The sequence below is a fragment of the Mesoplodon mirus genome (genome assembly GCF_964341445.2).
Source record: "Mesoplodon mirus genome assembly, contig: SUPER_3_unloc_19, whole genome shotgun sequence".
NCBI classification, from domain to species: Eukaryota; Metazoa; Chordata; class Mammalia; order Artiodactyla; family Ziphiidae; genus Mesoplodon; species Mesoplodon mirus.
The window spans coordinates 171,185-199,162 of record NW_028295568.1 but is presented as its reverse complement, the minus strand read 5'-3'; the positions used below and the strand labels follow the sequence as shown (position 1 = coordinate 199,162).

The 27,978-nt window shown below is 53.7% G+C and overlaps 3 protein-coding genes across 3 annotated transcripts; all 3 read left to right on the top strand.

Moving 5' to 3' along the window:
• Positions 1–151: 151 nt before the first annotated feature.
• LOC309801645 (Golgi-associated RAB2 interactor protein 4-like) lies at positions 152–1,933 on the top strand (the record flags this gene model as incomplete). Its single annotated transcript, XM_082646726.1, has 2 exons — positions 152–904; positions 1,196–1,933. The coding sequence occupies 2 exons, from the start codon at positions 152–154 to the stop codon at positions 1,931–1,933; spliced, it is 1,491 nt and encodes a 496-aa protein (XP_082502852.1).
• Positions 1,934–5,745: 3,812 nt separating this feature from the next.
• Positions 5,746–7,527, top strand: LOC309801644 (Golgi-associated RAB2 interactor protein 4-like; the record flags this gene model as incomplete). Its single annotated transcript, XM_082646725.1, has 2 exons — positions 5,746–6,498; positions 6,817–7,527. 2 exons carry the CDS (start codon positions 5,746–5,748, stop codon positions 7,525–7,527), a joined length of 1,464 nt encoding a protein of 487 aa, XP_082502851.1.
• Positions 7,528–11,345: 3,818 nt separating this feature from the next.
• Positions 11,346–12,163, top strand: LOC309801641 (Golgi-associated RAB2 interactor protein 4-like; the record flags this gene model as incomplete). Its single annotated transcript, XM_082646724.1, has 1 exon — positions 11,346–12,163. A coding segment is annotated over one exon (818 nt), but the record flags the coding sequence as incomplete, so codon positions are not given.
• Between the last annotated feature and the right edge of the window lie 15,815 nt (positions 12,164–27,978).

The following is a 27,978-nucleotide window of genomic DNA, read 5'->3' as shown; positions in this document are numbered from 1 at the left end:
GGGGGCCTGTGGGGCGGGCTTGGAAGACCTGCCACAGGGCCGCGTGTGTGACGCAGGAGCATCACAGCTCGCTCTTCTGCCAGTGAGGCCGAGGGAGGGAAGGGCCAGGGAGTCGCCTTAACCGCGCTGCGTGTCGTGATCAAAGACAGCCATGAGTGGGGACTCTCTGCTCCCGTATCACACGGCCCAGAGCAGCACCTGGGTGGACCTGTTCAACACCACCACGGGGAAGCTGCAGCAGCAACTGCACAAGGGCGAATACGACCATTTCAAGTACGCGCCGATATTCGAGAGAGACTTCATCCAGGTAACGAAGAGGGGAGAAGTGATTGACGTGCACAACTGGGGCGGCCTGGTGACCATGGGCATCACATCCACCAGCCCCGTCCTCCGGCTCCCGGACATCATGCTGCTGGCCCAACGGGCCACCGGCTGTGAAAAGCACGCCGAGCGCAGCCAGGCCACCAAGGGCAAGAGCCACAAGGCTGCAAAGACCTTAGAGCTCACCAGGCTCCTTCCCTTGGAGTTCGTGAGGATCTCCACTCACAATCGTGAGAAACAACAGCTGCGCGTGAAGCTTGCCACTGGCCGCTGCTTCTACCTGCAGCTGTGTCCCCCTCTGGATGCACGGGAAGACCTCTTCGCCGAGTGGGAACAGCTGATTTACCTCCTGCGACCACCAGTGGACAGTGAAAGCAACACCTATGCCGTTCCCGTCTGGGACATGCCCTGCATGCCTGTGTTCGAGGAGGAGCAGGACGGGAGGAGCCCGGCCGTGGAGGATTTCCAAGGAAAGGGGCATCAGGACCAGGTGAACGTCAGCAGCCTGCACACGTGCCCTGAGGTGGCCGGGGCCACGCCTGCAGCTTTTGCTGGGGGGCACGGAATCCAACTGGACTCCCACAAGCCCGATACCATGCCCGATGTGGCCACTGCGAAAGCAAAACCTACTACAGGGCACGACAAAGCGTCAGCATCGCAGTCAATGACAAAGGTGGAGACAGCAGGGGCGGCAGGAGGCACCGCAGCGGGTGCTTTGAGCACGGCAGTGATCAAGTCTCCTGCCGCTGAAGAGCGGAGCACGGCCATAGCAGCCACAGCCAGCGACGGGCCCGGAGGAAGCAAAACCAACAGAGCCACTGGGGACACTGCCACAACATCCCTGAGGAGCGGGAAAACGGCCTTGGCAGGTGCTGAGAACAATTCAGAGTATGCTTCCAGCACGTCCACCAGCCTCTCCCCAGGGGCCGGCATGACTGTGGTCGGAGCAGAACCTACCAGCAAGACTGTCAAAGCAAGAGCTGACAAGGACGATGAGGGGACCCTCGTCTCAAGCTTGCCACAGGAAGGCAAAGTGAGCGAACAGGATGGCAGCTCACAGAGAGTGTCCCAGGCCCGCAGGGGAAGAAGGGAGAGGAGGGAGCACTGGGGAGAGGACAGAGCTCTGACGAGCCCCAAGCTCTGCAGTTCCGTGGAAAGCCACCACAAGGCAGCGGGGAGCAAGACAATCCCCAAAGCAGCTGGCCCGTGCTCAGGCGGCCGCAGAGCCACTAGAGAGGACCAAAAGGCCAAAGGCCACGGCAGCCCGGGGGGCAGCGAGCAGGGCGCTGCTCCCAAAGGCATCAGCCGTGCTCCTATCAGCAGTGAGTCCAAGACCTCGCACAAATCGGGCAGGAGCTTATCTCCAGCGCGTTCAGGTCCCACCACCAACATACTCAGCAGGATCAGCTCTTTCTTCAGGAATGTGAGAGCCAGACTTACAAAAAAGACAGTGGCCTCATCACGAAATAAACATGGGAGCATCCTGGCGGAGCCAGTGGAAGGGACCCGAGTGGAGGCCATGACAGAGACAGCAGAGAGTGGCCAGGGCCTGGAAATCACCGGTGTGACATCTGAGACCATGGAGCCAGTGACCGTTGAAGTCCATCAATAGGACCTAGAGCTGGGAGCTGCAAAGGGGACCAGGGCTCTGGGAAATACCCCTGGAGAGCCCATTTCAGCTTGCTTACTGCAATTTAAATAAAAAAACATACAGTCTGAGAACGCAGGCAGTGTTTTGTCTGAATTTCTAGGTCCCGAAGCCCAGCCGTAGCCTCACAGTGGATTCTGTGATGTCAGCTGTGCCACAGTCTGAGACCCAGTGTCCAGGCAAGGGCAGCCCCACCTCACACGCATGCTCAGCGCCAACAGCACTGCTCCATCTGGCTTCCACTCCTTTCTGGCTTTGCCCCCCAGGGCCATGGCTCAAAGTCAGATTATGGTCTGCGAATCTCTCCTTCACTATCCCGCTATTCTTCTTATTATTATTTTTTTTTTTTTGCGGTACGCGGGCCACTCACTGTTGTGGCCTCTCCCGTCACGGAGCACAGGCTCCGGACGCGCAGGCCCAGCGGCCATGGCTCACGGGCCCAGCCGCTCCGCGGCCTGTGGGATCTTCCAGGACCGGGGCACGAACTCATGTTCCCTGCATCCTCAGGTGGACTCTCAACCACTGCGCCAGCAGGGAATCCACCCCCTATTCTTTTAATAAACACTTATTCCCCCTGAAGGTCTGTGAACAGAGCCAGAACAGGACTCATGTCCCCTCGGGCTATTCAGTGGACAGAAATAAGGGCGGCAGTATTAGCTAGCAATCAGAACAGCAAGCACTCTCATCTAGACTTAGCCGTTCCCTGCCCAGGTATATACCCTGGAGAAACACACATGGTCTAAGAAACAACTCTGAGAATGTTTAGAGCAAGAATAACTTAACAGCACAACACGGGCAACAGCCCAAATTTCCATCAGCAGAATTCATACAGCAGGATAGGATGAGATTGGCATATTCAATAGTGAAAAATAAATGAGCTACACACATTAGCATAGATCAACTTCTCATGGTTTTTAAAAACATCAAAAGAATGGGATACAGTTCCACTCATGGAACCATTCTGAAACAAGCTCAAACAACGGATTGCATAGGGTCCATGTTTAAAAAAACGGTAGCTAAACCTGAGGGAAGAGTAAACACAAAATGGAGGACAGTTTACTCTAGGGTGGAAAGGCTAAGTCAAGGAGGTTGACACAAGGCTGTTAGTGCTGCTGGGAATTGTTCTGTCTCTGAAGCAAGATGGTAGGTACACAGGTGTTGTAGTTTTCACATTTTACTAACTCTGAAATCAGGATGGTCCTACAATCACCGTGGCAGTTGTGATGAAGTTATTGGCCAATGCCTTTCTCTTTTAATCACTTGTATTTATGCACAAAAATGATGTCAGAAAGGCTTGGCATCTTTAAAGGACATTTATTTAAGGTAAAGTACAAGAACACTTGTTTGGTTATTAGGAAAAGAAGGAACGATATGCCTATTTTACAGATGAGAACACTGAGGCTCAGAGAAGGTAACCTGCTGCAGTCGCACAATGGGATCTTTGCAGAACAGTGATCCACCAGCCCACTTCTCTATGCAAAGCCCTGTCTGTAGTATGCGAAGGAAGCAAGCAAACAAGCCTGAGCTAGGACCAGCACAAGAACCCGCGGCACCACCATCCTTACCATCATGTTCCAAAACTACAGAGATGACCATCAATTTTACTAGATTGAGGGGAGGGAGCGGTGGGGGCCGGGAGCCGGTTTTCAAACTTCAGTGAGCTCACAGCTCTTAGCTGGCCTTATCTCGAGAGCATCCAGTCCACCCTTGAGCTGTGTCTGGCTCCCAGGCTTCTACCTCTAGCCTCTGGCATGACCCGGGCTGCGGCCAGAAACAGGCTCCCACCTGGAATTCCAGCGTTCACTCCTGGAACGTCCAGCATCCAGTCCTCCTCCAGCCACTAATTCAACTTTTGAATGCCCTGCTCACAAGGGTTTCTCCACACCAAATCTGCAGGAACTTTTTTCTTCTGGGGCTCCAAAACCAAATCCTTAAACCTCACATGAGGGAGAGTATTTGTTAGGTCAGAGCATCCTTGTTGATTGGACCTCCAGTTTGTGACTTCCACAGACCTCATCACGGGAGGCTGGGGAGAGGTCTCTTCTGTTGGTGGACGGAATGGTGGGCACTTGGTGGGGAGCACTGATGAGAAAGGGAGCCAGCCCAAGACCTACACATATGCACTGTTTCCCCTGGCCAAACAAGGTTCCTGACCCCAGAATTAACCCAGAGTTTCCCAGAAGACTAGGAGCTGCAGGGAGCCACAATTAATGCTTTACTCTCCACCAGCTTTTCCTTGGACCCAAGGAGGAGAAATTACAAAAAGATCACATCACACTCCTTTGATCTGATGATTTCCACACAGGCAAGTGCAGGGAAACACTAGTCTGAAGGAAGAAAATGCATTAAAAACACGTGCACAGGGACTTCCCTGGTGGCGCAGTGGTTAAGGATCTGCCTGCCGACGCAGGGGACCCAGGTTCGAGCCCTGGTCCAGGAAGATCCCACATGCCACGGAGCAACTAAGCCCGTGCGCCACAACTACTGAGCCTGTGCTCTAGAGCCTGCGAGCCACAACTACCGAAGCCCGCACGCCTAGAGCCCGTGCTCCCCAACAAGAGAAGCCAACAATAAATAATAAAATAAATTTACGGGGAAAACAACACGTGCATAGCCCTTAGCTGTTTATAAAGTTCTTGAATGTGTGTGCCCCCTTCCGATTCTCACGTCTTTCCACTTTGCGGATAAGCAAGCGGAAGTTCAGAGCATTTGAAGGACTTGCTCAAGGTGGCAGGTGATGGTGCAGAGAGGGAGCTACCTCGGTGCAACAACTTTCAGACAGTGTGCCACCCCGGTCCCGCACACAGGTACACAGATGGTGGAGGAGACAGGACAGCACGAGTCATGATCACAACTCTGAGTGACAAATACAATGAGAGACGTGTGTTTGGGGACTGGATCTATTCAGAGGAGGGGGTCTGGGGCATGGGAAGGAGTTCTGGGTTAGGGAAGGCTTCACAGGGGAACTGGCACTCACCATCGTCCACGTTTACTGAGATTTTATGAAAGGACAGAGTAAGGACCGCCACTGCCAACTCTGCCCTATTCGATACAATTAAACCATGAGCTTAAATGGTTCAAATTGATCCCATCGTCTTACATTGCTATAGATTTCATCCAGTAGCTGAATTTGGGGGAGGAAAAGAAAAAGGAACCACACAAAACTTTCCCACTTGAAGACATTTTTATTTTGGTAACGCACCTGAGTCCCTGGCACGATGGGCCTGTCCTCCGTGGGGGCAATGGGGTGTTTGGGAGAGGATGGGGGCCCTGCCCTGAGGGGGCAGCTGGGGGATGAGGCAAAGGGCTCTGTGACAGTGATAGGTCACAAAGGGCTTTGTGACACTGATAGGTCACAAAGGGCATCAGAGGATAAATAGGCTGTGCCAGGGGGTTAGGCTGACAAAGTGGTTACTTCTCTCACTAGGACGGAAGTTCACCACAGCCTCTTGGGGAGATAAAAACCCAGAAGCAGAAGTGAGGTGAGGCGGAGGGGGAGCCTACCGTACCTCTCGACACACTTGAAGAGATTCAGCCTGGGCTCCAGGCGCCCTACAGCGTCCCAACTGTGATCATCTGTGCCCCTACCCACACCCCAGCCTCTGGGAGACCCGGAGGCAAACGTGGGGGCCTGTGGGGCGGGCTTGGAAGACCTGCCACAGGGCCGCGTGTGTGACGCAGGAGCATCACAGCTCGCTCTTCTGCCAGTGAGGCCGAGGGAGGGAAGGGCCAGGGAGTCGCCTTAACCGCGCTGCGTGTCGTGATCAAAGACAGCCATGAGTGGGGACTCTCTGCTCCCGTATCACACGGCCCAGAGCAGCACCTGGGTGGACCTGTTCAACACCACCACGGGGAAGCTGCAGCAGCAACTGCACAAGGGCGAATACGACCATTTCAAGTACGCGCCGATATTCGAGAGCGACTTCATCCAGGTAACGAAGAGGGGAGAAGTGATTGACGTGCACAACTGGGGCGGCCTGGTGACCATGGGCATCACATCCACCAGCCCCGTCCTCCGGCTCCTGGACTTCATGCTGCTGGCCCAACGGGCCACCGGCTGTGAAAAGCACGCCGAGTGCAGCCAGGCCACCAAGGGCAAGAGCCACAAGGCTGCAAAGACCTTAGAGCTCACCAGGCTCCTTCCCTTGGAGTTCGTGAGGATCTCCACTCACAATCGTGAGAAACAACAGCTGCGCGTGAAGCTTGCCACTGGCCGCTGCTTCTACCTGCAGCTGTGTCCCCCTCTGGATGCACGGGAAGACCTCTTCGCCGAGTGGGAACAGCTGATTTACCTCCTGCGACCACCAGTGGACAGTGAAAGCAACACCAATGCCGTTCCCGTCTGGGACATGCCCTGCATGCCTGTGTTCGAGGAGGAGCAGGACGGGAGGAGCCCGGCCGTGGAGGATTTCCAAGGAAAGGGGCATCAGGACCAGGTGAACGTCAGCAGCCTGCACACTTGCCCTGAGGTGGCCGGGGCCACGCCTGCAGCTTTTGCTGGGGGGCACGGAATCCAACTGGACTCCCACAAGCCCGATACCATGCCCGATGTGGCCACTGCGAAAGCAAAACCTACTACAGGGCACGACAAAGCGTCAGCATCGCAGTCAACGACAAAGGTGGAGACAGCAGGGGCGGCAGGAGGCACCGCAGCGGGTGCTTTGAGCACGGCAGTGATCAAGTCTCCTGCCGCTGAAGAACGGAGCACGGCCATAGCAGCCACAGCCAGCGACGGGCCCGGAGGAAGCAAAACCAACAGAGCCACTGGGGACACTGCCACAACATCCCTGAGGAGCGGGAAAACGGCCTTGGCAGGTGCTGAGAACAATTCAGAGTATGCTTCCAGCACGTCCACCAGCCTCTCCCCAGGGGCCGGCATGACTGTGGTCGGAGCAGAACCTACCAGCAAGACTGTCAAAGCAAGAGCCGACAAGGACGATGAGGGGACCCTCGTCTCAAGCTTGCCACAGGAAGGCAAAGTGAGCGAACAGGATGGCAGCTCACAGAGAGTGTCCCAGGCCCGCAGGGGAAGAAGGGAGAGGAGGGAGCACTGGGGAGAGGACAGAGCTCTGACGAGCCCCAAGCTCTGCAGTTCCGTGGAAAGCCACCACAAGGCAGCGGGGAGCAAGACAATCCCCAAAGCAGCTGGCCCGTGCTCAGGCGGCCGCAGAGCCACTAGAGAGGACCAAAAGGCCAAAGGCCACGGCAGCCCGGGGGGCAGCGAGCAGGGCGCTGCTCCCAAAGGCATCAGCCATGCTCCTATCACCAGTGAGTCCAAGACCTCGCACAAATCGGGCAGGAGCTTATCTCCAGTGCGTTCAGGTCCCACCACCAACATACTCAGCAGGATCAGCTCTTTCTTCAGGAATGTGAGAGCCAGACTTACAAAAAAGACAGTGGCCTCATCACGAAATAAACATGGGAGCATCCTGGCGGAGCCAGTGGAAGGGACCCGAGTGGAGGCCATGACAGAGACAGCAGAGAGTGGCCAGGGCCTGGAAATCACCGGTGTGACATCTGAGACCATGGAGCCAGTGACCGTTGAAGTCCATCAATAGGACCTAGAGCTGGGAGCTGCAAAGGGGACCAGGGCTCTGGGAAATACCCCTGGAGAGCCCATTTCAGCTTGCTTACTGCAATTTAAATAAAAAAACATACAGTCTGAGAACGCAGGCAGTGTTTTGTCTGAATTTCTAGGTCCCGAAGCCCAGCCGTAGCCTCACAGTGGATTCTGTGATGTCAGCTGTGCCACAGTCTGAGACCCAGTGTCCAGGCAAGGGCAGCCCCACCTCACACGCATGCTCAGCGCCAACAGCACTGCTCCATCTGGCTTCCACTCCTTTCTGGCTTTGCCCCCCAGGGCCATGGCTCAAAGTCAGATTATGGTCTGCGAAGCTCTCCTTCACTATCCCGCTATTCTTATTATTATTATTTTTTTTTTTTTGCGGTACGCGGGCCACTCACTGTTGTGGCCTCTCCCGTCACGGAGCACAGGCTCCGGACGCGCAGGCCCAGCGGCCATGGCTCACGGGCCCAGCCGCTCCGCGGCCTGTGGTATCTTCCAGGACCGGGGCACGAACTCATGTTCCCTGCATCCTCAGGTGGACTCTCAACCACTGCGCCAGCAGGGAATCCACCCCCCCCTATTCATCTTATAAACGCTTATTCCCCCTGAAGGTCTGTGAACAGAGCCAGAACAGGACTCATGTCCCCTCGGGCTATTCAGTGGACAGAAATAAGGGCGGCAGTATTAGCTAGCAATCAGAACAGCAAGCACTCTCATCTAGACTTAGCCGTTCCCTGCCCAGGTATATACCCTGGAGAAACACACATGGTCTAAGAAACAACTCTGAGAATGTTTAGAGCAAGAATAACTTAACAGCACAACACGGGCAACAGCCCAAATTTCCATCAGCAGAATTCATACAGCAGGATAGGATGAGATTGGCATATTCAATAGTGAAAAATAAATGAGCTACACACATTAGCATAGATCAACTTCTCATGGTTTTTAAAAACATCAAAAGAATGGGATACAGTTCCACTCATGGAACCATTCTGAAACAAGCTCAAACAACGGATTGCATAGGGTCCATGTTTAAAAAAACGGTAGCTAAACCTGAGGGAAGAGTAAACACAAAATGGAGGACAGTTTACTCTAGGGTGGAAAGGCTAAGTCAAGGAGGTTGACACAAGGCTGTTAGTGCTGTCTCTGCTGTTTGTTCTGTCTCTGAAGCAAGATGGTAGGTACACAGGTGTTGTAGTTTTCACATTTTACTAACTCTGAAATCAGGATGGTCCTACAATCACCGTGGCAGTTGTGATGAAGTTATTGGCCAATGCCTTTCTCTTTTAATCACTTGTATTTATGCACAAAAATGATGTCAGAAAGGCTTGGCATCTTTAAAGGACATTTATTTAAGGTAAAGTACAAGAACACTTGTTTGGTTATTAGGAAAAGAAGGAACGATATGCCTATTTTACAGATGAGAACACTGAGGCTCAGAGAAGGTAACCTGCTGCAGTCGCACAATGGGATCTTTGCAGAACAGTGATCCACCAGCCCACTTCTCTATGCAAAGCCCTGTCTGTAGTATGCGAAGGAAGCAAGCAAACAAGCCTGAGCTAGGACCAGCACAAGAACCCGCGGCACCACCATCCTTACCATCATGTTCCAAAACTACAGAGATGACCATCAATTTTACTAGATTGAGGGGAGGGAGCGGTGGGGGCCGGGAGCCGGTTTTCAAACTTCAGTGAGCTCACAGCTCTTAGCTGGCCTTATCTCGAGAGCATCCAGTCCACCCTTGAGCTGTGTCTGGCTCCCAGGCTTCTACCTCTAGCCTCTGGCATGACCCGGGCTGCGGCCAGAAACAGGCTCCCACCTGGAATTCCAGCGTTCACTCCTGGAACGTCCAGCATCCAGTCCTCCTCCAGCCACTAATTCAACTTTTGAATGCCCTGCTCACAAGGGTTTCTCCACACCAAATCTGCAGGAACTTTTTTCTTCTGGGGCTCCAAAACCAAATCCTTAAACCTCACATGAGGGAGAGTATTTGTTAGGTCAGAGCATCCTTGTTGATTGGACCTCCAGTTTGTGACTTCCACAGACCTCATCACGGGAGGCTGGGGAGAGGTCTCTTCTGTTGGTGGACGGAATGGTGGGCACTTGGTGGGGAGCACTGATGAGAAAGGGAGCCAGCCCAAGACCTACACATATGCACTGTTTCCCCTGGCCAAACAAGGTTCCTGACCCCAGAATTAACCCAGAGTTTCCCAGAAGACTAGGAGCTGCAGGGAGCCGCAATTAATGCTTTACTCTCCACCAGCTTTTCCTTGGACCCAAGGAGGAGAAATTACAAAAAGATCACATCACACTCCTTTGATCTGATGATTTCCACACAGGCAAGTGCAGGGAAACACTAGTCTGAAGGAAGAAAATGCATTAAAAACACGTGCACAGGGACTTCCCTGGTGGCACAGTGGTTAAGAATCCGCCTGCCGACGCAGGGGACCCGGGTTCGAGCCCTGGTCCTGGAAGATCCCACATGCCATGGAGCAACTAAGCCCGTGCGCCACAACTACTGAGCCTGTGCTCTAGAGCCCGCGAGCCACAACTACCGAAGCCCGCACGCCTAGAGCCCGTGCTCCCCAACAAGAGAAGCCAAAAATAAATAATAAAATAAATTTACGGGAAAAACAACACGTGCATAGCCCTTAGCTGTTTATAAAGTTCTTGAATGTGTGTGCCCCCTTCCGATTCTCACGTCTTTCCACTTTGCGGATAAGCAAGCGGAAGTTCAGAGCATTTGAAGGACTTGCTCAAGGTGGCAGGTGATGGTGCAGAGAGGGAGCTACCTCGGTGCAACAACTTTCAGACAGTGTGCCACCCCGGTCCCGCACAGAGGTACACAGATGGTGGAGGAGACAGGACAGCACGAGTCATGATCACAACTCTGAGTGACAAATACAATGAGAGACGTGTGTTTGGGGACTGGATCTATTCAGAGGAGGGGGTCTGGGGCATGGGAAGGAGTTCTGGGTTAGGGAAGGCTTCACAGGGGAACTGGCACTCACCATCGTCCACGTTTACTGAGATTTTATGAAAGGACAGAGTAAGGACCGCCACTGCCAACCCTGCCCTATTCGATACAATTAAACCATGAGCTTAAATGGTTCAAATTGATCCCATCGTCTTACATTGCTATAGATTTCATCCAGTAGCTGAATTTGGGGGAGGAAAAGAAAAAGGACCCACACAAAACTTTCCCACTTGAAGACATTTTTATTTTGGTAACGCACCTGAGTCCCTGGCAGGATGGGCCTGTCCTCCGTGGGGGCAATGGGGTGTTTGGGAGAGGATGGGGGCCCTGCCCTGAGGGGGCAGCTGGGGGATGAGGCAAAGGGCTCTGTGACAGTGATAGGTCACAAAGGGCTTTGTGACACTTATAGGTCACAAAGGGCATCAGAGGATAAATAGGCTGTGCCAGGGGGTTAGGCTGACAAAGTGGTTACTTCTCTCACTAGGACGGAAGTTCACCACAGCCTCTTGGGGAGATAAAAACCCAGAAGCAGAAGTGAGGTGAGGCGGAGGGGGAGCCTACCGTACCTCTCGACACACTTGAAGAGATTCAGCCTGGGCTCCAGGCGCCCTACAGCGTCCCAACTGTGATCATCTGTGCCCCTACACACACCCCTGCCTCTGGGAGACCCGGAGGCAAACGTGGGGGCCTGTGGGGCGGGCTTGGAAGACCTGCCACAGGGCCGCGTGTGTGACGCAGGAGCATCACAGCTCGCTCTTCTGCCAGTGAGGCCGAGGGAGGGAAGGGCCAGGGAGCCGCCTTAACCGCGCTGCCTGTCGTGATCAAAGACAGCCATGAGTGGGGACTCTCTGCTCCCGTATCACACGGCCCAGAGCAGCACCTGGGTGGACCTGTTCAACACCACCACGGGGAAGCTGCAGCAGCAACTGCACAAGGGCGAATACGACCATTTCAAGTACGCGCCGATATTCGAGAGTGACTTCATCCAGGTCACGAAGAGGGGAGAAGTGATTGACGTGCACAACTGGGGCGGCCTGGTGACCATGGGCATCACATCCACCAGCCCCGTCCTCCGGCTCCCGGACATCATGCTGCTGGCCCAACGGGCCACCGGCTGTGAAAAGCACGCCGAGCGCAGCCAGGCCACCAAGGGAAAGAGCCACAAGGCTGCAAAGACCTTAGAGCTCACCAGGCTCCTTCCCTTGGAGTTCGTGAGGATCTCCACTCACAATCGTGAGAAACAACAGCTGCGCGTGAAGCTTGCCACTGGCCGCTGCTTCTACCTGCAGCTGTGTCCCCCTCTGGATGCACGGGAAGACCTCTTCGCCGAGTGGGAACAGCTGATTTACCTCCTGCGACCACCAGGGGACAGTGAAAGCAACACCTATGCCGTTCCCGTCTGGGACATGCCCTGCATGCCTGTGTTCGAGGAGGAGCAGGAGGGGAGGAGCCCGGCCGTGGAGGATTTCCAAGGAAAGGGGCATCAGGACCAGGTGAACGTCAGCAGCCTGCACACGTGCCCTGAGGTGGCCGGGGCCACGCCTGCAGCTTTTGCTGGGGGGCACGGAATCCAACTGGACTCCCACAAGCCCGATACCATGCCCGATGTGGCCACTGCGAAAGCAAAACCTACTACAGGGCACGACAAAGCGTCAGCATCGCAGTCAACGACAAAGGTGGAGACAGCAGGGGCGGCAGGAGGCACCGCAGCGGGTGCTTTGAGCACGGCAGTGATCAAGTCTCCTGCCGCTGAAGAGCGGAGCACGGCCATAGCAGCCACAGCCAGCGACGGGCCCGGAGGAAGCAAAACCAACAGAGCCACTGGGGACACTGCCACAACATCCCTGAGGAGCGGGAAAACGGCCTTGGCAGGTGCTGAGAACAATTCAGAGTATGCTTCCAGCACGTCCACCAGCCTCTCCCCAGGGGCCGGCATGACTGTGGTCGGAGCAGAACCTACCAGCAAGACTGTCAAAGCAAGAGCCGACAAGGACGATGAGGGGACCCTCGTCTCAAGCTTGCCACAGGAAGGCAAAGTGAGCGAACAGAATGGCAGCTCACAGAGAGTGTCCCAGGCCCGCAAGGGAAGAAGGGAGAGGAGGGAGCACTGGGGAGAGGACAGAGCTCTGACGAGCCCCAAGCTCTGCAGTTCCGTGGAAAGCCACCACAAGGCAGCGGGGAGCAAGACAATCCCCAAAGCAGCTGGCCCGTGCTCAGGCGGCCGCAGAGCCACTAGAGAGGACCAAAAGGCCAAAGGCCACGGCAGCCCGGGGGGCAGCGAGCAGGGCGCTGCTCCCAAAGGCATCAGCCGTGCTCCTATCACCAGTGAGTCCAAGACCTCGCACAAATCGGGCAGGAGCTTATCTCCAGTGCGTTCAGGTCCCACCACCAACATACTCAGCAGGATCAGCTCTTTCTTCAGGAATGTGAGAGCCAGACTTACAAAAAAGACTGTGGCCTCATCACGAAATAAACATGGGAGCATCCTGGCGGAGCCAGTGAAGGGACCCGAGTGGAGGCCATAACAGAGACAGCAGAGAGTGGCCAGGGCCTGGAAATCACCGGTGTGACATCTGAGACCATGGAGCCAGTGACCGTTGAAGCCCATCAATAGGACCTAGAGCTGGGAGCTGCAAAGGGGACCAGGGCTCTGGGAAATACCCCTGGAGAGCCCATTTCAGCTTGCTTACTGCAATTTAAATAAAAAAACATACAGTCTGAGAACGCAGGCAGTGTTTTGTCTGAATTTCTAGGTCCCGAAGCCCAGCCGTAGACTCACAGTGGATTCTGTGATGTCAGCTGTGCCACAGTCTGAGACCCAGTGTCCAGGCAAGGGCAGCCCCACCTCACATGCATGCTCAGCGCCAACAGCACTGCTCCATCTGGCTTCCACTCCTTTCTGGCTTTGCCCCCCAGGGCCATGGCTCAAAGTCAGACTATGGTCTGGGAAGCTCTCCTTCACTATCTCGCTATTCTTATCCTTATTATTTTTTTTTTTTGCGGTACGCGGGCCACTCACTGTTGTGGCCTCTCCCGTCACGGAGCACAGGCTCCGGACGCGCAGGCCCAGCGGCCGTGGCTCACGGGCCCAGCCGCTCCGCGGCCTGTGGGATCTTCCAGGACCGGGGCACGAACTCATGTTCCCTGCATCCTCAGGTGGACTCTCAACCACTGCGCCAGCAGGGAATCCACCCCCCCTATTCTTTTTATAAACGCTTATTCCCCCTGAAGGTCTGTAAACAGAGCCAGAACAGGACTCATGTCCCCTCGGGCTATTCAGTGGACAGAAATAAGGGCGGCGGTATTAGCTAGCAATCAGAACAGCAAGCACTCTCATCTAGACTTAGCCGTTCCCTGCCCAGGTATATACCCTGGAGAAACACACATGGTCTAAGAAACAACTCTGAGAATGTTTAGAGCAAGAATAACTTAACAGCACAACACGGGCAACAGCCCAAATTTCCATCAGCAGAATTCATACAGCAGGATAGGATGAGATTGGAATATTCAATAGTGAAAAATAAATGAGCTACACACATTAGCATAGATCAACTTCTCATGGTTTTTAAAACATCAAAAGAATGGGATACAGTTCCACTCATGGAACCATTCTGAAACAAGCTCAAACAACGGATTGCATAGGGTCCATGTTTAAAAAGATGGTAGCTAAACCTGAGGGAAGAGTAAACACAAAATGGAGGACAGTTTTCTCTAGGGTGGAAAGGCTAAGTCAAGGAGGTTGACACAAGGCTGTTAGTGCTGCTGGGAATTGTTCTGTCTCTGAAGCAAGATGGTAGGTACACAGGTGTTGTAGTTTTCACATTTTACTAACTCTGAAATCAGGATGGTCCTACAATCACCGTGGCAGTTGTGATGAAGTTATTGGCCAATGCCTTTCTCTTTTAATCACTTGTATTTATGCACAAAAATGATGTCAGAAAGGCTTGGCATCTTTAAAGGACATTTATTTAAGGTAAAGTACAAGAACACTTGTTTGGTTATTAGGAAAAGAAGGAACGATATGCCCATTTTACAGATGAGAACACTGAGGCTCAGAGAAGGTAACCTGCTGCAGTCGCACAATGGGATCTTTGCAGAACAGTGATCCACCAGCCCACTTCTCTATGCAAAGCCCTGTCTGTTGTATGCGAAGGAAGCAAGCAAACAAGCCTGAGCTAGGACCAGCACAAGAACCCGTGGCACCACCATCCTTACCATCATGTTCCAACACTACAGAGATGAGCATCAATTTTACTAGATTGAGGGGAGGGAGGGGTGGGGGCCGGGAGCCGGTTTTCGAACTTCAGTGAGCTCACAGCTCTTAGCTGGCCTTATCTCGAGAGCATCCAGTCCACCCTTGAGCTGTGTCTGGCTCCCAGGCTTCTACCTCTAGCCTCTGGCATGACCCGGGCTGCGGCCAGAAACAGGCTCCCACCTGGAATTCCAGCGTTCACTCCTGGAACGTCCAGCATCCAGTCCTCCTCCAGCCACTAATTCAACTTTTGAATGCCCTGCTCACAAGGGTTTCTCCACACCAAATCTGCAGGAACTTTTTTTCTTCTGGGGCTCCAAAACCAAATCCTTAAACCTCACATGAGGGAGAGTATTTGTTCGGTCAGAGCATCCTTGTTGATTGGACCTCCAGTTTGTGACTTCCACAGACCTCATCACGGGAGGCTGGGGAGAGGTCTCTTCTGTTGGTGGACGGAATGGTGGGCACTTGGTGGGGAGCACTGATGAGAAAGGGAGCCAGCCCAAGACCTACACATATGCACTGTTTCCCCTGGCCAAACAAAGTTCCTGACCCCAGAATTAACCCAGAGTTTCCCAGAAGACTAGGAGCTGCAGGGAGCCGCAATTAATGCTTTACTCTCCACCAGCTTTTCCTTGGACCCAAGGAGGAGAAATTACAAAAAGATCACATCACACTCCTTTGATCTGATGATTTCCACACAGGCAAGTGCAGGGAAACACTAGTCTGAAGGAAGAAAATGCATTAAAAACACGTGCACAGGGACTTCCCTGGTGGCGCAGTGGTTAAGAATCCGCCTGCCGACGCAGGGGACCCGGGTTCGAGCCCTGGTCCAGGAAGATCCCACATGCCACGGAGCAACTAAGCCCGTGCGCCACAACTACTGAGCCTGTGCTCTAGAGCCCGCGAGCCACAACTACCGAAGCCCGCACGCCTAGAGCCCGTGCTCCCCAACAAGAGAAGCCAAAAATAAATAATAAAATAAATTTACGGGAAAAACAACACGTGCATAGCCCTTAGCTGTTTATAAAGTTCTTGAATGTGTGTGCCCCCTTCCGATTCTGACGTCTTTCCACTTTGCGGATAAGCAAGCGGAAGTTCAGAGCATTTGAAGGACTTGCTCAAGGTGGCAGGTGATGGTGCAGAGAGGGAGCTACCTCGGTGCAACAACTTTCAGACAGTGTGCCACCCTGGTCCCGCACAGAGGTACACAGATGGTGGAGGAGACAGGACAGCACGAGTCATGATCACAACTCTGAGTGACAAATACAATGAGAGACGTGTGTTTGGGGACTGGATCTATTCAGAGGAGGGGGTCTGGGGCATGGGAAGGAGTTCTGGGTTAGGGAAGGCTTCACAGGGGAACTGGCACTCACCATCTTCCACGTTTACTGAGATTTTATGAAAGGACAGAGTAAGGACCGCTACTGCCAACTCTGCCCTATTCGATACAATTAAACCATGAGCTTAAATGGTTCAAATTGATCCCATCGTCTTACATTGCTATAGATTTCATCCAGTAGCTGAATTTGGGGGAGGAAAAGAAAAAGGACCCACACAAAACTTTCCCACTTGAAGACATTTTTATTTTGGTAACGCACCTGAGTCCCTGGCAGGATGGGCCTGTCCTCCGCGGGGGCAATGGGATGTTTGGGAGAGGATGGGGGCCCTGCCCTGAGGGGGCAGCTGGGGGATGAGGCAAAGGGCTCTGTGACAGTGATAGGTCACAAAGGGCTTTGTGACACTGATAGGTCACAAAGGGCATCAGAGGATAAATAGGCTGTGCCAGGGGGTTAGGCTGACAAAGTGGTTACTTCTCTCACTAGGACGGAAGTTCACCACAGCCTCTTGGGGAGATAAAAACCCAGAAGCAGAAGTGAGGTGAGGCGGAGGGGGAGCCTACCATACCTCTCGACACACTTGAAGAGATTCAGCCTGGGCTCCAGGCGCCCTACAGTGTCCCAACTGTGATCATCTGTGCCCCTACACACACCCCTGCCTCTGGGAGACCCGGAGGCAAACGTGGGGGCCTGTGGGGCGGGCTTGGAAGACCTGCCACAGGGCCGCGTGTGTGACGCAGGAGCATCGCAGCTCGCTCTTCTGCCAGTGAGGCCGAGGGAGGGAAGAGCCAGGGAGCCGCCTTAACCACGCTGCCTGTCATGATCAAAGACAGCCATGAGTGGGGACTCTCTGCTCCCGTATCACACGGCCCGGAGAAGCACCTGGGTGGACCTGTTCAACACCACCACGGGGAAGCTGCAGCAGCAACTGCACAAGGGCGAATACGACCATTTCAAGTACGCGCCGATATTTGAGAGCGACTTCATCCAGGTTACGAAGAGGGGAGAAGCGATTGACGTGCACAACTGGGGCGGCCTGGTGACCATGGGCATCACATCCACCAGCCCCGTCCTCCCGCTCCCAGACATCATGCTGCTGGCCCAACGGGCCACCAGCTGTGAAAAGCACGCCGAGCGCAGCCAGGCCACCAAGGGCAAGAGCCACAAGGCTGCAAAAACCTTAGAGCTCACCAGGCTCCTTCCCTTGGAGTTCGTGAGGATCTCCACTCACAATCGTGAGAAACAACAGCTGCGCGTGAAGCTTGCCACTGGCCGCTGCTTCTACCTTCAGCTGTGTCCCCCTCTGGACGCGTGGGAAGACCTTTTCGCCGAGTGGGAACAGCTGATTTACCTCCTGTGACCACCAGTGGACAGTGAAAGCAACACCTATGCCGTTCCCGTCTGGGACATGCCCTGCATGCCTGTGTTCGAGGAGGAGCAGGACGGGAGGAGCCCGGCCATGGAGGATTTCCAAGGAAAGGGGCATCAGGACCAGGTGAACGTCAGCAGCCTGCACACGTGCCCTGAGGTGGCCGGGGCCACGCCTGCAGCTTTTGCTGGGAGGCACGGAATCCAACTGGACTCCCACAAGCCCGATACCATGCCCGATGTGGCCACTGTGAAAGCAAAACCTACTACAGGGCTCGACAAAGCGTCAGCATCGCAGTCAACGACTAAGGTGGAGACTGCAGGGGTGGCAGGAGGCACCGCAACGGGTGCTTTGAGCACGGCAGTGATCAAGTCTCCTGCTGCTGAAGAGCGGAGCACGGCCATAGCAGCCACAGCCAGCGACGGGCCCGGAGGTAGCAAAACCAACAGAGCCACTGGGGACACTGCCACAACATCCCTGAGGAGCGGGAAAACGGCCTTGGCAGGTGCTGAGAACAATTCAGAGTATGCTTCCAGCACGTCCACCAGCCTCTCCCCAGGGGCCGGCATGACTGTGGTCGGAGCAGAACCTACCAGCAAGACTGTCAAAGCAAGAGCCGACAAGGACGATGAGGGGACCCTCGTCTCAAGCTTGCCACAGGAAGGCAAAGTGAGCAAACAGGATGGCAGCTCACAGAGAGTGTCCCAGGCCCGCAAGGGAAGAAGGGAGAGGAGGGAGCACTGGGGAGAGGACAGAGCTCTGACGAGCCCCAAGCTCTGCAGTTCCATGGAAAGCCACCACAAGGCAGCGGGGAGCAAGACAATCCCCAAAGCAGCTGGCCCGTGCTCAGGCGGCCGCAGAGCCACTAGAGAGGACCAAAAGGCCAAAGGCCACGGCAGCCCGGGGGGCAGCGAGCAGGGCGCTGCTCCCAAAGGCATCAGCCGTGCTCCTATCACCAGTGAGTCCAAGACCTCGCACAAATCGGGCAGGAGCTTATCTCCAGCGCGTTCAGGTCCCACCACCAACATACTCAGCAGGATCAGCTCTTTCTTCAGGAATGTGAGAGCCAGACTTACAAAAAAGACAGTGGCCTCATCACGAAATAAACATGGGAGCATCCTGGAGGAGCCAGTGGAAGGGACCCGAGTGGAGGCCATAACAGAGACAGCAGAGAGTGGCCAGGGCCTGGAAATCACCGGTGTGACATCTGAGACCATGGAGCCAGTGACCATTGAAGCCCATCAATAGGACCTAGAGCTGGAAGCTGCAAAGGGGACCAGGGCTCTGGGAAATACCCCTGGAGAGCCCATTTCAGCTTCCTTACTGCAATTTAAATAAAAAAACATACAGTCTGAGAACGCAGGCAGTGTTTTGTCTGAATTTCTAGGTCCCGAAGCCCAGCCGTAGACTCACAGTGGATTCTGTGATGTCAGCTGTGCCACAGTCTGAGACCCAGTGTCCAGGCAAGGGCAGCCCCACATCACATGCATGCTCAGCGCCAACAGCACTGCTCCATCTGGCTTCCACTCCTTTCTGGCTTTGCCCCCCAGGGCCATGGCTCAAAGTCAGACTATGGTCTTGGAAGCTCTCTTTCACTATCCCCCTATTCTTTCTTTTTTCTTTTTTTTTTTTTGCAGTACGCGGGCCACTCACTGTTGTGGCCTCTCCCGTCACGGAGCACAGGCTCCGGATGCGCAGGCCCAGCGTCCATGGCTCACGGGCCCAGCCACTCCGCGGCCTGTGGGATCTTCCAGGACCGGGGCACGAACTCATGTTCCCTGCATCCTCAGGTGGACTCTCAACCACTGCGCCAGCAGGGAATCCACCCCCCCTATTCATCTTATAAACGCTTATTCCCCCTGAAGGTCTGTAAACAGAGCCAGAACAGGACTCATGTCCCCTCGGGCTATTCAGTGGACAGAAATAAGGGCGGCAGTATTAGCTAGCAATCAGAACAGCAAGCACTCTCATCTAGACTTAGCCGTTCCCTGCCCAGGTATATACCCTGGAGAAACACACATGGTCTAAGAAACAACTCTGAGAATGTTTAGAGCAAAAATAACTTAACAGCACAACACGGGCAACAGCCCAAATTTCCATCAGCAGAATTCATACAGCAGGATAGGATGAGATTGGCATATTCAATAGTGAAAAATAAATGAGCTACACACATTAGCATAGATCAACTTCTCATGGTTTTTAAAAACATCAAAAGAATGGGATACAGTTCCACTCATGGAACCATTCTGAAACAAGCTCAAACAACGGATTGCATAGGGTCCATGTTTAAAAAGACGGTAGCTAAACCTGAGGGAAGAGTAAACACAAAATGGAGGACAGTTTTCTCTAGGGTGGAAAGGCTAAGTCAAGGAGGTTGACACAAGGCTGTTAGTGCTGCTGGGAATTGTTCTGTCTCTGAAGCAAGATGGTAGGTACACAGGTGTTGTAGTTTTCACATTTTACTAACTCTGAAATCAGGATGGTCCTACAATCACCGTGGCAGTTGTGATGAAGTTATTGGCCAATGCCTTTCTCTTTTAATCACTTGTATTTATGCACAAAAATGATGTCAGAAAGGCTTGGCATCTTTAAAGGACATTTATTTAAGGTAAAGTACAAGAACACTTGTTTGGTTATTAGGAAAAGAAGGAACGATATGCCCATTTTACAGATGAGAACACTGAGGCTCAGAGAAGGTAACCTGCTGCAGTCGCACAATGGGATCTTTGCAGAACAGTGATCCACCAGCCCACTTCTCTATGCAAAGCCCTGTCTGTTGTATGCGAAGGAAGCAAGCAAACAAGCCTGAGCTAGGACCAGCACAAGAACCCGCGGCACCACCATCCTTACCATCATGTTCCAACACTACAGAGATGAGCATCAATTTTACTAGATTGAGGGGAGGGAGGGGTGGGGGCCGGGAGCCGGTTTTCGAACTTCAGTGAGCTCACAGCTCTTAGCTGGCCTTATCTCGAGAGCATCCAGTCCACCCTTGAGCTGTGTCTGGCTCCCAGGCTTCTACCTCTAGCCTCTGGCATGACCCGGGCTGCGGCCAGAAACAGGCTCCCACCTGGAATTCCAGCGTTCACTCCTGGAACGTCCAGCATCCAGTCCTCCTCCAGCCACTAATTCAACTTTTGAATGCCCTGCTCACAAGGGTTTCTCCACACCAAATCTGCAGGAACTTTTTTCTTCTGGGGCTCCAAAACCAAATCCTTAAACCTCACATGAGGGAGAGTATTTGTTCGGTCAGAGCATCCTTGTTGATTGGACCTCCAGTTTGTGACTTCCACAGACCTCATCACGGGAGGCTGGGGAGAGGTCTCTTCTGTTGGTGGACGGAATGGTGGGCACTTGGTGGGGAGCACTGATGAGAAAGGGAGCCAGCCCAAGACCTACACATATGCACTGTTTCCCCTGGCCAAACAAAGTTCCTGACCCCAGAATTAACCCAGAGTTTCCCAGAAGACTAGGAGCTGCAGGGAGCCGCAATTAATGCTTTACTCTCCACCAGCTTTTCCTTGGACCCAAGGAGGAGAAATTACAAAAAGATCACATCACACTCCTTTGATCTGATGATTTCCACACAGGCAAGTGCAGGGAAACACTAGTCTGAAGGAAGAAAATGCATTAAAAACACGTGCACAGGGACTTCCCTGGTGGCGCAGTGGTTAAGAATCCGCCTGCCGACGCAGGGGACCCGGGTTCGAGCCCTGGTCCAGGAAGATCCCACATGCCACGGAGCAACTAAGCCCGTGCGCCACAACTACTGAGCCTGTGCTCTAGAGCCCGCGAGCCACAACTACCGAAGCCCGCACGCCTAGAGCCCGTGCTCCCCAACAAGAGAAGCCAAAAATAAATAATAAAATAAATTTACGGGAAAAACAACACGTGCATAGCCCTTAGCTGTTTATAAAGTTCTTGAATGTGTGTGCCCCCTTCCGATTCTCACGTCTTTCCACTTTGCGGATAAGCAAGCGGAAGTTCAGAGCATTTGAAGGACTTGCTCAAGGTGGCAGGTGATGGTGCAGAGAGGGAGCTACCTCGGTGCAACAACTTTCAGACAGTGTGCCACCCCGGTCCCGCACAGAGGTACACAGATGGTGGAGGAGACAGGACAGCACGAGTCATGATCACAACTCTGAGTGACAAATACAATGAGAGACGTGTGTTTGGGGACTGGATCTATTCAGAGGAGGGGGTCTGGGGCATGGGAAGGAGTTCTGGGTTAGGGAAGGCTTCACAGGGGAACTGGCACTCACCATCGTCCACGTTTACTGAGATTTTATGAAAGGACAGAGTAAGGACCGCCACTGCCAACTCTGCCCTATTCGATACAATTAAACCATGAGCTTAAATGGTTCAAATTGATCCCATCGTCTTACATTGCTATAGATTTCATCCAGTAGCTGAATTTGGGGGAGGAAAAGAAAAAGGACCCACACAAAACTTTCCCACTTGAAGACATTTTTATTTTGGTAACGCACCTGAGTCCCTGGCAGGACGGGTCTGTCCTCCGCGGGGGCAATGGGGTGTTTGGGAGAGGATGGGGGCCCTGCCCCGAGGGGGCAGCTGGGGGATGAGGCAAAGGGCTCTGTGACAGTGATAGGTCACAAAGGGCTTTGTGACACTGATAGGTCACAAAGGGCATCAGAGGATAAATAGGCTGTGCCAGGGGGTTAGGCTGACAAAGTGGTTACTTTTCTCACTAGGACGGAAGTTCACCACAGCCTCTTGGTGAGATAAAAACCCAGAAGCAGAAGTGAGGTGAGGCGGAGGGGGAGCCTACCGTACCTCTCGACACACTTGAAGAGATTCAGCCTGGGCTCCATGCACACTACAGCGTCCCAACTGTGATCATCTGTGCCCCTACACACACCCCTGCCTCTGGGAGACCCGGAGGCAAACGTGGGGGCCTGTGGGGCGGGCTTGGAAGACCTGCCACAGGGCCGCGTGTGTGACGCAGGAGCATCGCAGCTCGCTCTTCTGCCAGTGAGGCTGAGGGAGGGAAGAGCCAGGGAGCCGCTTTAACCGCGCTGCCTGTCGTGATCAAAGACAGCCATGAGTGGGGACTCTCTGCTCCCGTATCACACGGCCCGGAGCAGCACCTGGGTGGACCTGTTCAACACCACCACGGGGAAGCTGCAGCAGCAACTGCACAAGGGCGAATACGACCATTTCAAGTACGCGCCTATATTCGAGAGCGACTTCATCCAGGTCACGAAGAGGGGAGAAGCGATTGACGTGCACAACTGGGGCGGCCTGGTGACCATGGGCATCACATCCACCAGCCCCGTCCTCCGGCTCCCGGACATCATGCTGCTGGCCCAACGGGCCACCAGCTGTGAAAAGCACGCCGAGCGCAGCCAGGCCACCAAGGGCAAGAGCCACAAGGCTGCAAAGACCTTAGAGCTCACCAGGCTCCTTCCCTTCGAGTTCGTGAGGATCTCCACTCACAATCGTGAGAAACAACAGCTGCGCGTGAAGCTTCCCACTGGCCGCTGCTTCTACCTGCAGCTGTGTCCCCCTCTGGATGCACGGGAAGACCGCTTCGCCGAGTGGGAACAGCTGATTTACCTCCTGCTAACACCAGTGGACAGTGAAAGCAACACCTATGCCGTTCCCGTCTGGGACATGCCCTGCATGCCTGTGTTCGAGGAGGAGCAGGACGGGAGGAGCCCGGCCGTGGAGGATTTCCAAGGAAAGGGGCATCAGGACCAGGTGAACGTCAGCAGCCTGCACACGTGCCCTGAGGTGGCCGGGGCCACGCCTGCAGCTTTTGCTGGGGGGCACGGAATCCAACTGGACTCCCACAAGCCCGATACCATGCCCGATGTGGCCACTGCGAAAGCAAAACCTACCACAGGGCACGACAAAGTGTCAGCATCGCAGTCAACGACAAAGGTGGAGACTGCAGGGGTGGCAGGAGGCACCGCAGCGGGTGCTTTGAGCACGGCAGTGATCAAGTCTCCTGCCGCTGAAGAGCAGAGCACGGCCATAGCAGCCACAGCCAGCGACGGGCCCGGAGGAAGCAAAACCAACAGAGGCACTGGGGACACGGCCACAACATCCCTGAGGAGCGGGAAAACGGCCTTGGCAGGTGCTGAGAACAATTCAGAGTATGCTTCCAGCACGTCCACCAGCCTCTCCCCAGGGGCCGGCATGACTGTGGTCGGAGCAGAACCTACCAGCAAGACTGTCAAAGCAAGAGCCGACAAGGACGATGAGGGGACCCTCGTCTCAAGCTTGCCACAGGAAGGCAAAGTGAGCGAACAGGATGGCAGCTCACAGAGAGTGTCCCAGGCCCGCAAGGGAAGAAGGGAGAGGAGGGAGCACTGGGGAGAGGACAGAGCTCTGACGAGCCCCAAGCTCTGCAGTTCCGTGGAAAGCCACCACAAGGCAGCGGGGAGCAAGACAATCCCCAAAGCAGCTGGCCCGTGCTCAGGCGGCCGCAGAGCCACTAGAGAGGACCAAAATGCCAAAGGCCACGGCAGCCCGGGGGGCAGCGAGCAGGGCGCTGCTCCCAAAGGCATCAGCCGTGCTCCTATCACCAGTGAGTCCAAGACCTCGCACAAATCGGGCAGGAGCTTATCTCCAGCGCGTTCAGGTCCCACCACCAACATACTCAGCAGGATCAGCTCTTTCTTCAGGAATGTGAGAGCCAGACTTACAAAAAAGACAGTGGCCTCATCATGAAATAAACATGGGAGCATCCTGGCCGAGCCAGTGGAAGGGACCCGAGTGGAGGCCATAACAGAGACAGCAGAGAGTGGCCAGGGCCTGGAAATCACCGGTGTGACATCTGAGACCATGGAGCCAGTGACCGTTGAAGCCCATCAATAGGACCTAGAGCTGGGAGCTGCAAAGGGGACCAGGGCTCTGGGAAATACCCCTGGAGAGCCCATTTCAGCTTCCTTACTGCAATTTAAATAAAAAAACATACAGTCTGAGAACGCAGGCAGTGTTTTGTCTGAATTTCTAGGTCCCGAAGCCCAGCCGTAGACTCACAGTGGATTCTGTGATGTCAGCTGTGCCACAGTCTGAGACCCAGTGTCCAGGCAAGGGCAGCCCCACCTCACACGCATGCTCAGCGCCAACAGCACTGCTCCATCTGGCTTCCAATCCTTTCTGGCTTTGCCCCCCAGGGCCATGGCTCAAAGTCAGACTATGGTCTGGGAAGCTCTCCTTCACTATCCCGCTATTCTTATTATTATTTTTTTTTTTTTTTGCGGTACGCGGGCCACTCACTGTTGTGGCCTCTCCCGTCACGGAGCACAGGCTCCGGACGCGCAGGCCCAGCGGCCGTGGCTCACGGGCCCAGCCGCTCCGCGGCCTGTGGGATCTTCCAGGACCGGGGCACGAACTCATGTTCCCTGCATCCTCAGGTGGACTCTCAACCACTGCGCCAGCAGGGAATCCACCCCCTATTCTTTTAATAAACACTTATTCCCCCTGAAGGTCTGTGAACAGAGCCAGAACAGGACTCATGTCCCCTCGGGCTATTCAGTGGACAGAAATAAGGGCGGCAGTATTAGCTAGCAATCAGAACAGCAAGCACTCTCATCTAGACTTAGCCGTTCCCTGCCCAGGTATATACCCTGGAGAAACACACATGGTCTAAGAAACAACTCTGAGAATGTTTAGAGCAAAAATAACTTAACAGCACAACACGGGCAACAGCCCAAATTTCCATCAGCAGAATTCATACAGCAGGATAGGATGAGATTGGCATATTCAATAGTGAAAAATAAATGAGCTACACACATTAGCATAGATCAACTTCTCATGGTTTTTAAAAACATCGAAAAAATGGGATACAGTTCCACTCATGGAACCATTCTGAAACAAGCTCAAACAACGGATTGCATAGGGTCCATGTTTAAAAAAACGGTAGCTAAACCTGAGGGAAGAGTAAACACAAAATGGAGGACAGTTTACTCTAGGGTGGAAAGCCTAAATCAAGGAGGTTGACACAAGGCTGTTAGTGCTGCTGGGAATTGTTCTGTCTCTGAAGCAAGATGGTAGGTACACAGGTGTTGTAGTTTTCACATTTTACTAACTCTGAAATCAGGATGGTCCTACAATCACCGTGGCAGTTGTGATGAAGTTATTGGCCAATGCCTTTCTCTTTTAATCACTTGTATTTATGCACAAAAATGATGTCAGAAAGGCTTGGCATCTTTAAAGGACATTTATTTAAGGTAAAGTACAAGAACACTTGTTTGGTTATTAGGAAAAGAAGGAACGATATGCCTATTTTACAGATGAGAACACTGAGGCTCAGAGAAGGTAACCTGCTGCAGTCCCACAATGGGATCTTTGCAGAACAGTGATCCACCAGCCCACTTCTCTATGCAAAGCCCTGTCTGTAGTATGCGAAGGAAGCAAGCAAACAAGCCTGAGCTAGGACCAGCACAAGAACCCGCGGCACCACCATCCTTACCATCATGTTCCAAAACTACAGAGATGAGCATCAATTTTACTAGATTGAGGGGAGGGAGGGGTGGGGGCCGGGAGCCGGTTTTCGAACTTCAGTGAGCTCACAGCTCTTAGCTGGCCTTATCTCGAGAGCATCCAGTCCACCCTTGAGCTGTGTCTGGCTCCCAGGCTTCTACCTCTAGCCTCTGGCATGACCCGGGCTGCGGCCAGAAACAGGCTCCCACCTGGAATTCCAGCGTTCACTCCTGGAACGTCCAGCATCCAGTCCTCCTCCAGCCACTAATTCAACTTTTGAATGCCCTGCTCACAAGGGTTTCTCCACACCAAATCTGCAGGAACTTTTTTCTTCTGGGGCTCCAAAACCAAATCCTTAAACCTCACATGAGGGAGAGTATTTGTTCGGTCAGAGCATCCTTGTTGATTGGACCTCCAGTTTGTGACTTCCACAGACCTCATCACGGGAGGCTGGGGAGAGGTCTCTTCTGTTGGTGGACGGAATGGTGGGCACTTGGTGGGGAGCACTGATGAGAAAGGGAGCCAGCCCAAGACCTACACATATGCACTGTTTCCCCTGGCCAAACAAAGTTCCTGACCCCAGAATTAACCCAGAGTTTCCCAGAAGACTAGGAGCTGCAGGGAGCCGCAATTAATGCTTTACTCTCCACCAGCTTTTCCTTGGACCCAAGGAGGAGAAATTACAAAAAGATCACATCACACTCCTTTGATCTGATGATTTCCACACAGGCAAGTGCAGGGAAACACTAGTCTGAAGGAAGAAAATGCATTAAAAACACGTGCACAGGGACTTCCCTGGTGGCGCAGTGGTTAAGAATCCGCCTGCCGACGCAGGGGACCCGGGTTCGAGCCCTGGTCCAGGAAGATCCCACATGCCACGGAGCAACTAAGCCCGTGCGCCACAACTACTGAGCCTGTGCTCTAGAGCCCGCGAGCCACAACTACCGAAGCCCGCACGCCTAGAGCCCGTGCTCCCCAACAAGAGAAGCCAAAAATAAATAATAAAATAAATTTACGGGAAAAACAACACGTGCATAGCCCTTAGCTGTTTATAAAGTTCTTGAATGTGTGTGCCCCCTTCCGATTCTCACGTCTTTCCACTTTGCGGATAAGCAAGCGGAAGTTCAGAGCATTTGAAGGACTTGCTCAAGGTGGCAGGTGATGGTGCAGAGAGGGAGCTACCTCGGTGCAACAACTTTCAGACAGTGTGCCACCCCGGTCCCGCACAGAGGTACACAGATGGTGGAGGAGACAGGACAGCACGAGTCATGATCACAACTCTGAGTGACAAATACAATGAGAGACGTGTGTTTGGGGACTGGATCTATTCAGAGGAGGGGGTCTGGGGCATGGGAAGGAGTTCTGGGTTAGGGAAGGCTTCACAGGGGAACTGGCACTCACCATCGTCCACGTTTACTGAGATTTTATGAAAGGACAGAGTAAGGACCGCCACTGCCAACTCTGCCCTATTCGATACAATTAAACCATGAGCTTAAATGGTTCAAATTGATCCCATCGTCTTACATTGCTATAGATTTCATCCAGTAGCTGAATTTGGGGGAGGAAAAGAAAAAGGACCCACACAAAACTTTCCCACTTGAAGACATTTTTATTTTGGTAACGCACCTGAGTCCCTGGCAGGACGGGTCTGTCCTCCGCGGGGGCAATGGGGTGTTTGGGAGAGGATGGGGGCCCTGCCCCGAGGGGGCAGCTGGGGGATGAGGCAAAGGGCTCTGTGACAGTGATAGGTCACAAAGGGCTTTGTGACACTGATAGGTCACAAAGGGCATCAGAGGATAAATAGGCTGTGCCAGGGGGTTAGGCTGACAAAGTGGTTACTTTTCTCACTAGGACGGAAGTTCACCACAGCCTCTTGGTGAGATAAAAACCCAGAAGCAGAAGTGAGGTGAGGCGGAGGGGGAGCCTACCGTACCTCTCGACACACTTGAAGAGATTCAGCCTGGGCTCCATGCACACTACAGCGTCCCAACTGTGATCATCTGTGCCCCTACCCACACCCCTGCCTCTGGGAGACCCGGAGGCAAACGTGG